The sequence below is a fragment of the Talpa europaea genome (assembly GCF_964194135.1).
Source record: "Talpa europaea genome assembly, chromosome: 6".
Classification (NCBI taxonomy): Eukaryota; Metazoa; Chordata; class Mammalia; order Eulipotyphla; family Talpidae; genus Talpa; species Talpa europaea.
In genome coordinates, this window is record NC_140072.1 from 92,870,403 (window position 1) to 92,881,101 (window position 10,699).

Consider the following 10,699-nt stretch of genomic DNA (forward strand, 5'->3'; position numbering starts at 1 on the left):
CTCTGGCGTCTCGGCGCAGGACGGACTAAGAGTGGCCTTCTCGTGGGAAACCAGATCATGCCCGTCTTTATTCGAGGGGGAAGTGGAGAGTGAGCACCGCACTTTACTAGATTTGAAAGAAAAGACTGAAGGTTTTAAAAATGAATACCATTTGTGTTGCGCAAGCCCCACCCGAGCGCCTTTCTCTGAGAAAGGAGACAGCATGTTTGCTTTGCCGGAGTACGCGGAGTCCAGCGCTCGCTAGGGTGTGTTCTTGTGTGTGCGGGGGTGGGGGGGGTGCTGAGAGGATGGGAGTGGGGGCAGGAAAATAAGTGGCCCAGGTCTTCAAGACGCTGATTGGATATGGGATGCTGATGGGAGAATCCCGGAGGTCTCCAGAACCAGAATCTGCGATTTCTCGTGTCCAAGTTCCTGAGCAACAGAAATCCCCCCATCCGGTGGCGGTGCCCTCTCCGTCTAGGCGGAAACGCGGCCCTTCTCCATGTCTACGTAAGGCTTAAAAACCCTAGCACGTTACCCCAGGGAGAGCTTGAGCGTGGATTCTGAGTCGTAAGGATCTTAGAATTGTAACAAGAATCGGTGAGAACCTAAAGTGTCTGAGCTATGGACTCCGGCTCCCCAGGTACCTTCGCCGGGACTCCCCAGCGCCAGATCGCGCAGGGTTCTTGCAATTTCGACTTCTCAGGCTCTGCAAACAGGGAGACCCCACTAATAGAATTTGGTCAAAACAAAGTGAGGGGCCACTTTCGAGATGAAACCGCATCGTCTCCCTGGGAATTTGTTCCTAACATTTTATTAATTCCCAGAGCAGCGCAGTACAGAGTTCTCACGCTTGCGCGGGAGTGATGGGGCCCCTGCGGATGGCTGGCGGTTGGGACAGAGAAATCCACAAGGACAGAGGTGGCCCCGGACGCCAGCCGGGAGGGGTGAGCTACTGGGGTCTGGGCGAGAGGCACTATGCCTGGAGAGCCCCCTCCTTTCCTTTCTGCTATCCCGGCTTGTGCGTGAGGTCCAAACCCGATGGGAGGACGCGGAGAGCGCAGGGTCCAAGCAGAAAACGAAGTCTCCTGCGGGCGGAGGGTGCGGAGACAGCCTGGGTAAGGTAAGGAACAGAGCTCTGACGGACCCCACCACTCCATCCCCTATGCGCCCCAGAAAGAAGTCCCATCCTAGGCCAGCCCAGGTGCAACCCAGAGCAGAGGCCTGAGGTCCAGAACCACGTGGATTTCTAAGAAAAAAAAAAAAGGTTTATTTAAAATTTTGTACATAAATAAATAAATAAATATCTTCTGTGATTACAGAGACCGTACAATTACACAGCTAGGCTGGGGTCTGGGGGAAAAGAAGGGTCACCAGAGATGGTATGCCGGGACTCCCTGGGCCAATGCAGAGTGTTTCCGAATTAAAATGAATCGATTTCCCCGACACGGACACTACCCTCGACATTTCTCTCCAGGGAGAGGATATTGAGGGGACAGTTAGAGCCGACTGAGGGTCAAACGGACCGACTGAATTTGAGGAGGGTACAGGAAAAGAAAAGCAAGCAAACAAACAAAAAACCCAAAACAGAAGTTCAAGAATGTGTAGGGGGGGGCGGCGCGGGGGGGGGCGGGCAAAGACCACCGGAAAAAGGTGGATTGGGAGGAAAGACGTAAAATAAAGGTGAAACGAACAGACTTCGGAGGGAGTGAAAAGCCGAGCTTGACCCAGAAGAGAGGGGACGAGAAAGCCTAAGCTAGCCCAGAGGGCCGGGTGAGGAGGCGCCGTCGGTCAGCAAGGCGCTGGCCCAGGCCGGCGCGCGCGCGGGGCTCGCTGTCTGCGTGGCTCTAACTCGGGGCTTGCGGTGTTCGCAGCTCGGAGCTCGCTTCGGGCGGCCGCTGGCCGGGATACCAGGGCCAGGTCTCTGCCAAGCTCGAGGCGCTGCGCTTGGAGGTGGGGGTGGGGGCACGCTAAGCCGAGCCAAATCCGTGCGCGACCGCAGTTGGGGAGCCCGCGCTGAGTTCTACGGCCAGTCTTTGCGGCGCTGGGAGGGCACAGGGTGAGCCACCCGGGGAGGCGCGCGCCTAGGGAGTGACGGTGAGATCCCGCTCGTCTTTTCCCGAAGAGGACGGAGACATGGGCAATTCGTCGTCGTCCTCGGAGCACTTGGCAGAGGAGAGCGACGCGCACTTGCAGCCTTGCGGGGCTCCCCCGCCCGCATTTGCGCTCCCGCCGGCGCCGCGGTGGTTACTACCTTTGCCCTCCTTCTTGTGCTTCACACGGCGGTTCTGGAACCAGATCTTAACCTGCTTCTCCGACAGGTTCAGGTAGGTCGCGATCTCGATGCGGCGTAGTCGGGACAGGTACATGTTAGAGGCGAACTCACGCTCCAGCTCCAGCAGTTGTGTGCTGGTGAACGCGGTGCGCATCCTCTTGCTGCTGGGCAGCTGGTTCGAGCTGCTGTCTGGAGGGAACGGAGTGCAGAGAGGGAAGCGTTCAGACCCCTGGGCTGAGGACCGGTCCTCTCTCAGGTGGCTTTTAGAAGCCCGGGACTTTGGTGTCTCACCCACCCCCTTCGCCCCCAACCGATCCGCAGCAGCTTGACCTCCAGCACCTCCTGGCCAAGCCGGGGGACCCTTATCCACTCGGAATCATGCGGCCCTGACACTCTTCAAGAACGATTTGAACCCCAGCCCCCGCTCTGTCCTCGGCTGGCCCTCTAGGACCCGGGCCTTCTGCCCCGACACTCCCTCCTCGTGTCCCCGGCGACCCTCAGTCTACACCTGAGCTTGAGTGTCCCTTTTATAGCCCGACATCATCCCCCTCGTTAGGTCCCCTCCACCCTGACTCGCAACTCTCCCGCGGTCCATTTCGGTGCTGTCCCCCGCTCGGCGACCCGGCTTACCCACGGAGATGCAGTGAAACTGCCTGGGGTCGGGCAGCGGATAGGAGGTCTGGTAGAGGGCAGCGGCGGCCGCAGCGGGGCCGTGCGCCACGCCGGGAGACACGGCCGAGTGCTGGCGGCCCAGGGGCGCGTGGCAGTACTGCGAGCCGAAGGGCGGGAAGGACGCCTTGAGCAGAGGCAAGGCGGGCGGCCCGGGGGGCCCGTGCAGCTGCGAGGCGGTGACGCACAGCGGGCACACGCACAGCAGCCCGGCCTTGCGCGCGTGGCAGGCGCCGGGCGAGAGGCCGTGCAGGGCGTGCGGCGGAGGCACCGCGTAGGGGAAGAGCGGCGGCGGGCTGCCATCGGGCGCTTTCTTTTCGCCGGCCTCGCGCAGCACCAGGGAGTCCACCAGGAAGGAGCGCGGCATGGCCCCGGCGCGCGATCGCCCCACCGCCAGCCCGCTCCGTGCGCCCCGCAGACTTCGGGGCTCTCCACGCGGTTCACCCGGCCGCGGCGGCAGCTGCCCCTGCCCGGGAGGCTGAAGGCTGCTCTGAGGCCGAGACTGAAGGGGCCGCCGCTGTTGCCGCAGGCGCCGCCCAGAGCGCGCGGGGTGCTGGCCAGCGCTAGTGGTGCTGAAAGGCGCCGGCGGCGCCGCTTAAATAGGACTATTGCCATGTGATGGGCTACGCCAGGAGCGGCCGGGGGCCTCTCAATAGGGTTTTTGTGCCTTTTCTCTTGGCATTCACTCTGCACGCTTCCTCATTATTTCACTTGTTAACTAAATGAACTGCATAATGTACTCTATTCTTGTCAACCCCACCCACGCCGTAACAGGCGCCCTCGCCCCCTCCTCTCCCTTTTGCGGGTTTATTTTCTCATTCTCCTGTGATTTAATATTCTTTTCTTTCTCTTTATTCCTTTCTCCCCTTTAGCTCTGCATTGGCGACCAGACCGTTTATCTTATTGATTTTGCGCACCCCTTCCTGACGTCCACTGATCCTCAGGGGCGCACAACCCGTCTCCTCTGTGCATTTGGTGCTTGTCCCATTCCTTTTCTCATTTCGCTCTGTTTCCCCGAGATCATGCTCCCTCCGCTCAGTTCTTAGCGCCGTGTACCCCGCGGGTGTCCCTACAGCCAACCTCCGATTTCCACCTGTGGAATTCCTTCCCCTCTCCCAGTCAGACGCGAGAGGACAGGGCCTCTTGCAGGGGGGAGGTGCCCCTGGGAAGACAGGAGAAAGGCTCAGTATTCCTTATCCAGCACTAGCAGCACTCGCTGTCCCTCTGTTTCCTCTGATTTTCTCAAATAGTCTTAACTTCAGTGCTGCCTGTAATACCCAGTCTTTGTTCGGTAGCTACTGGTCAACCAGTCCTTTCCTTCAAAAGACAGGGCCGTCGATATAGAAAGGGAATCCGCCTCCGAGAGTCTCGGACATAGACGGGGATAGAGAATGAAGCTTAGACCTGAAGATCAAGATCTCACTCCCCACCATCATGGCGAGTGTAGACGCCCGCTGCCCGCAGGAATCTTTCCATCCTGTGCAACTCAGTACACGGGTGGGTGCGCTAGGAAACCTTTGCTTTCCCGCAGGTCGCCCCGCAGGAACGGCGGTCAGGGCAGTTGCATTCCCAGGTTTTGCGGACTTCGCTCACCCAAACAGAGCCCTGCTCTCCCCAAGACCTTCTCTCGCCGTGTCATTCTCTTCTTTCTGGTCACACAATGGTTAAACAACTTCAAACGCCTGGCGCTGAGTACACAGCTTCAGCATTTTTTTTTTTTTTTTATGGTCGGAGGACTCAAAGCCGCTTTGCCCAAAAAGCTTTTTCCATACAATGGGAAATTAACATAAATATTTGATTTTACAGCCCGGGACTTATCGCGGAAGACATTTACTTTCGATTTTATTGGAACCAAATCGCTGCAGTCACCTGCTCTGAGCCCTGAATGGAATTGTGATAAATGGAGGGGAAGGTTGGGCGGTGGGGGGAATAATCAGTGCACAAGAATAAGATGCCCTAAACTAAGGCGATTAGGGGTTTCGTCTTTGACTTATTAGCTATAACAGTAGTAATAAATTATAATTGAGAAAAAAGCAAATAATTTGTTTGTGAAAAAAATATGATTTTATAAAAGGGAGAGGACCAATGGGGAAAACGATCTGGATAGAGGGCATATCGTTCATCTAGCAGGAGGAGTACCGGTTCGGTGCTGCCTTGATTGGCATGGGGACGGGGCCAGAGCTACCTCCATGGACTCCATCCTAAGGCATCCGGCATGAGGGCATTACAAACCAGCCAGAGAGCAGCAGTGCAGCCTACTGTCCGTTCTAATTGCTCTCTGGGAAATTTGGGCTGGCCTGGGCGGCTGAATGAGAGGAGAGCCAGGAGCAAGATTGAAGAGTGGCTTCCTGCTGGGTAGAGGCAAATAAGAGAGGCATGGGGTGCAGGCAGGGCACCACGGGTGAACCCCCGCAGCTGCTGGGCCCAGAAGCCACGGACCTGCCAAAGCCCAGAGCCATCTCTCCAGTGAGCTGAAGTCTGCACCCAGGCAGGAAGGGGTTAAGAGTCCCTGAATGCGAACAAGGCCAAAGCTACTGGGAAAGAATATCTAGGGGGGGAATATAACCAGTTTTTTTCCCCTCCAGCCTCTGGACCTTATTGAATGTCATTGAAGAAAGTTTTGAATGCCAGATAAAGAGAGGCGAATTAAAGTGTGTGACAGCAGAGGATAAGCAAACACAAAGAGAACTCTGTCACACTTTGGGGCAAAATCCGTGGGCTTTTTACCAAGTCTCTTCGCTATGATTGAATTAAGTAATAGGAAAACATTTTCTTTCAGTTTAGAGCCATTAGACAAAAACTTCAAAGCGAATAACACTTTTTAATGTGCGGCCCACAATGGATGGGGTTTTGTGCTGAAATGTTTAAACGGTTTGTTGTGCAACTCAACGTTGGAGAGACCCGGGCCCAAGCAAAATAGCATCCCTGAGAGTGTCTTCGGGAGGCCTGGAAAGGACGCACCCTTAATCCGCCCACTCTAAGGCAGGCAGGATGTGCCCAGAGAGGGGGTGCTTCGTTCAGTGGTCCCGGGCCGGTCTAGCGCTCCCCAAGAGTTTGAAAGTCCGGTGCCCAGTGAGATGGCCGGCTCCGTGGGTCCCCGGGAATACGGTGTCGCCCGTCGAAGGAAACTAGCTCATCTGGGTGTCCAGAGCCTTACCAGCTCCGCTGCCCATCCGCGTACCTCTGCTGACCGTCTACCTTCCGTTCGCGGTCCCCGGGACCACTCTCGGGGTATACTCTGGCGGTCGTGCTGCTTTCCTGCGAAAGTACCTCCCAGGGCTGGCTTCAGGCGGGTTTGAATTTTATTTACACTTGCAAGCAGACGCCCCCTAGGGTGGGGTGGAGGTGGCAGGAGGTAGTGGGATTAGCCCGACAGCCCGAGAGGGGGCGGAATAGGGAGCCGCTTGGCCTGGTGGGCCTGATCTACCCCAAGAAGCTGGTTTTCAAGTGTCCGCCACACACAGTTCAACTTGGAGTTATTTCTGTGGTCCGGGTATTTTCCTCTCCTTTCATACCAGCTCCTTTCCTGTTGATAGAGAAAACAGGTCCTTTCTCTCCTGGAAAGTCGCTCTTAGATATTTACAGCAAAAAACCCCCGCACAAAAGGGGGTGTATGTGGGCTTATTTCCTCTCCCCTTTCATAATTCTCAGGGAAGCCAACTACCCTATTTAAAAGTATTATTCCTCTTCTCCACTCTCCCCAATCACTTCCTTACTTATAAATACCTTTTAATTTTCTGTGTTTTTTGCAAATTTGTGTTTCTGCAAACCCTCACCCCCCAACTGAAATACATGCTCCATTGAGGACAAACATGTTTGTCATTCTTGTACCTTACTATATTCTAATTCAGAAAAGTTCCCAGCACATACAAGATGAGCAGTTTATATTTGTATATATTGCTTTCCATTTGTATATATATGCTTACTAGTGTATATACATAAATGAATGAAAGAGACTTGACTCAGGAGATGGGAAAGGTAGGAGAACTCCCTGGCTTATTGATTAAAATAGCTAGAAACCTAAGAGCTTGGCATGGGGTAAGTGACCTGCAGAGACTGAGTCTCCCTGCCAGTTCACTCTCCCTAGTGCCTGGACCATCACAGGAGTTAATGTGTTTGTTGAGTAAGTGACAGATCTGTAGGTTCTAGTCCTCCTTGGGAGGTTCTCAGGTTCTTCAGAGAGTAAGAAGGTCCCATTCAAGGTAGTCTAGTTTCCTCTTCTATGAATTGGATGATCCCATTTGTAGTTCAAGGCTGGGGTTATCACCTGTCTTTTCATGGTGTAAAGGCGAAAAGTTGGTTTGAAAGAGAGGTGATGGTATATACCTTGGAATTATCAGTAATCATTTTTTCTCCTTCTGACTTAAGGCAATGGAATGGGAATTCTCATTGTAAATAAAGGTATGGTTCCCCTAACCAGGCCAGTAGTGACTTAGATAGGTACCCCAGCAGGCAGCAGGTTGTTCACTTGAGCAGAGGGGCTGGAGAATGCCTGGCCTGCCAGGGGGTGGTGAGCATGTCTGGGAGCTAGGAGAGAGGGGTGCCTACAGTAGGGACTGCCTATACAGGGTGCTGCCTATATGTGGGTGGGAGTGGGAAGTGGAGGTCAGGCCACAAAGGACCACACTAACAGGTCTGTACTTGAGCCGGTTCAGGGATTTGTAAGCAAGGGTAGCAAGAAAGTCAGATCAGAACTTGAGAAATATCACTGGAAACAGTAGGAAGGCCTATTGATGGGGCAACAAGAGAGGACAGAGCAGAGTCTAACAAAGTCAGCATAAAATGAAAGTTTATTGCACTATTGAATGAATAAAGGTAGGAAAACAGTGAAGGAGAAGATTCTATTAGTTCAAGTGATCAATAATGATGACCTGAGCTGGAGTGGGGGGTAGGAGGATCAGAAAAGGGAAATATTTAAGAGAAGGAAGAATAGGTAAAAGCAAGTAGGGGTGTGTGTGTGTGTGTGTGTGTGTGTGTGTGCGTGTGCAAGAGCATGGAAAAGAGAGGGAGTCAAACACACTGCTGACCACTTGGTTTCTTGTTGAGGGAGTAGGTGGATAGTGATACCAAGGTCAGAGATAAGGAACTCAAGAGCAGGGCAATTTTTCTTGTCAAGGTGCAAGGTCATGTCATATCTAGATGCACTGCATTTTAGTCCTTAACCTCAGAGCATTCTGCTGATGTCCCATGATGAAAATGTAATTCTAAAGTTGAGCAGAGAGATCAGCCATAGAGAGATTTGGAACTTATGTATGCAAAACTGGTATATTTAGTGTTTGGATGTATGAGTTTCATAGGTGGGGGAAGAGAAAAGTCAGGATTATTGATGTCTCCCTGGGAATGCCCATATTCAAGGAGAGAAGTAGAAAGGAGGCTCCTTTCAAGACATGAAGCATTTTCAGCAACTGCTTTTGATGACCTTTAAGATAGACGCTTCATGCTGGAAATAGTGTGGCAAAAGATACTGTGAAGAGCAGAGGAGAAAGATGGGAAGAACCAAGGTTTCAAAAGATGAAGACGCTTCCAACCTATTTAATGTGAGTAGAGGTAAATATTTATTTTTTAATTATCATTTGAATTTTCTATTACTTGCAGTTCTATGTAATCATAAATAGCTCTAGATCAGGGTTCCTGGTCCTTTATCCATCCAGATAATAAGAACCAAGCCAAGGGCCTCCCTGGTAGTACAGGGGTAAAAGTCAGGGCTGTCAAGCTTTTGCCAGCCACTGCAGCATGAGGTCGATCCCTGGCCAGGGAGCTACCTACATGGCACAATAGACCTCTCCTGTCTCGCCCGCTGCTCCCCTCAGCAGTGTATTTCAGTCAGTCTGCCTGTTCTGTTCCCCACTCTGTCTCTAGTGAATCCTCTCACCTCTCTGCATCTCTGGCTTATACCCCAGCTCTTGTATGCATAAATAAATAAGTGAATCTTTAAAAAAAAAAAAGAACCATGCCAAATGAAGGAGTCGGTGGTAACCATATCATAACTGCTGGGATATCCAACTAGATCACAAGCCCTTAAAAGGCAGAGATAAAACTTATTTTTACTGGTATCACCTACCTTCTCACAGCACATTACATATATATGTATATATTTATATAATAAATAAATTTAATGTTAGTGTGAATGGCAAGAAACACTGCACCTGTTCAGTGCATCTTGATGAACATCACAATAGAGCATAAGCTCTCAGCGCTTTAGCTTTCTTATAATAAAATTTGAATACCTTACCTCCCATGAAAAGATTAAAGATGACATACATGTAATCTGAATGTTACCAGGTTTTCAGTTCTTGGGTAAGAGTGAAAGGAATAAACATCAATAACCTAGAATTTGTTTGAAGCTTGCAGGACCTTTGGTCTCACTGTACAAGGCCTCACTTTCCCACCTTCTTTCTAGAAGTCCTGTGACTGCCTTACAAGTGCCCATGGGCCTGTCTATTAGCTGGTACCCATGCTCTCCCCCTTAGTCCATGTACTCGGCCTGGGGTGATTCTACTGCTTCTTTCCCCATCTTTCTCAGAGGACCTGTGCTAATTCCCCTGTATCCATAAAGTCTTCAGCACATTGTCAAGACAGAGTGTGCCTTCAGTAAGTGTGAACTGTGTTCCCTTTCCTGGATAACAGGGCTGTGAGAATGTTGGTGAGGATGTCTCTTGGTGTGGATCATCCAGCTTTAGTTATTCACGCCAAACCTTTTCCTTTTCTCTTCCACCTGACTTCACTGGAAGCAAAGATGATTTCTTCAGGTGTTCTACTCAGGGACCCTGATGGTGGTTGTGGAACATCTTCCTAAGGGTTTCAGCAGGAGGTATTTATAGATTTAAAGAAAAATATTTGGTGGGATTGAAACAGACAAAACCAGTTTCTCCTAAAGTAGTTTTCCACTGGTGAACAAATACTTGTAAGCCTAGACTTTAGAATTAGTTCCCATCTCCCCATATGGATGACAGTGACACTGAGTCAAGAAGCTAGACTTGGTTGCCTGTGGCCTAAGGCAATATTTTCACCAGGAAACTTGGTTTTGAGGCCTTCTGCTGTAAATATTCCTGGTGTGGTCTTTCTCTGCCAACAGGAGCCCGCAGCGCCATGATCAGCCAGGTGGCAGCATAAAGCAATAAACCTGAGGACAGTGGCCATTTCCTTCGACTGCTCAGTTCTCCCCACACTGGTCCTCTGCCCCCAGCTGTACCAGAGCAGACCCAGGACCCATTCCCGCCCCAGCCTCCCATTCTCTGAAAGGCTTTGTGAGAAAGTGAAGATGCACTGTGGGAAGGGAAAGAGCAGAGGACTTTAAGGCTGAAATGCTGTGGTTTGTCATACAGAGCAGAGCAGATTGGTTTAAAAAAAAATGTCCTGGGAATTCTGTCACCCATTTCTATTCCTACCCCTGATGAACACAGTCAAACTCTGATTTTGTTCAGCAAAAAGTTTCAATTAGCAATTCTCAGAACCGTGGTGAGCAAGTAAAAGATGATGTATCCTCATTGCTTTTCAGAAGAGAGGAGGGGGCAAGAGGGAGGGAGGGTTCTCAGAGAAGTGTACCCCTAAGAGGATTTCTTGGTGACCCTTTAACCCTGGCAGAGAGCCGAATACTTTTATCCTAGTTGCATAGAGAAGCCAGTGGACCACCAATGAATTCTGGGGCCATCTTGTCTTACTGTCATGTGGAATTCCAAAGAATGATGCTTTACCATCTGGCTAGTGTCTCTCATGCTCAGGAATGCTGGTTCTTAATTCCCATAGAGAGTGTCGCATCTGACATCATTTATTTTT

At 51.4% G+C, this 10,699-nt stretch overlaps 1 protein-coding gene across 1 annotated transcript; it reads right to left on the reverse strand.

Annotated features, from left to right (window-relative positions):
• Nucleotides 1–2,063: 2,063 nt before the first annotated feature.
• Nucleotides 2,064–3,290, reverse strand: GSX1 (GS homeobox 1; the record flags this gene model as incomplete). The annotated part of the gene is made up of 2 exons (XM_084235804.1): nt 2,064–2,443; nt 2,885–3,290. 2 exons carry the CDS (start codon nt 3,288–3,290, stop codon nt 2,064–2,066), a joined length of 786 nt encoding a protein of 261 aa, XP_084091930.1.
• Nucleotides 3,291–10,699: the final 7,409 nt, after the last annotated feature.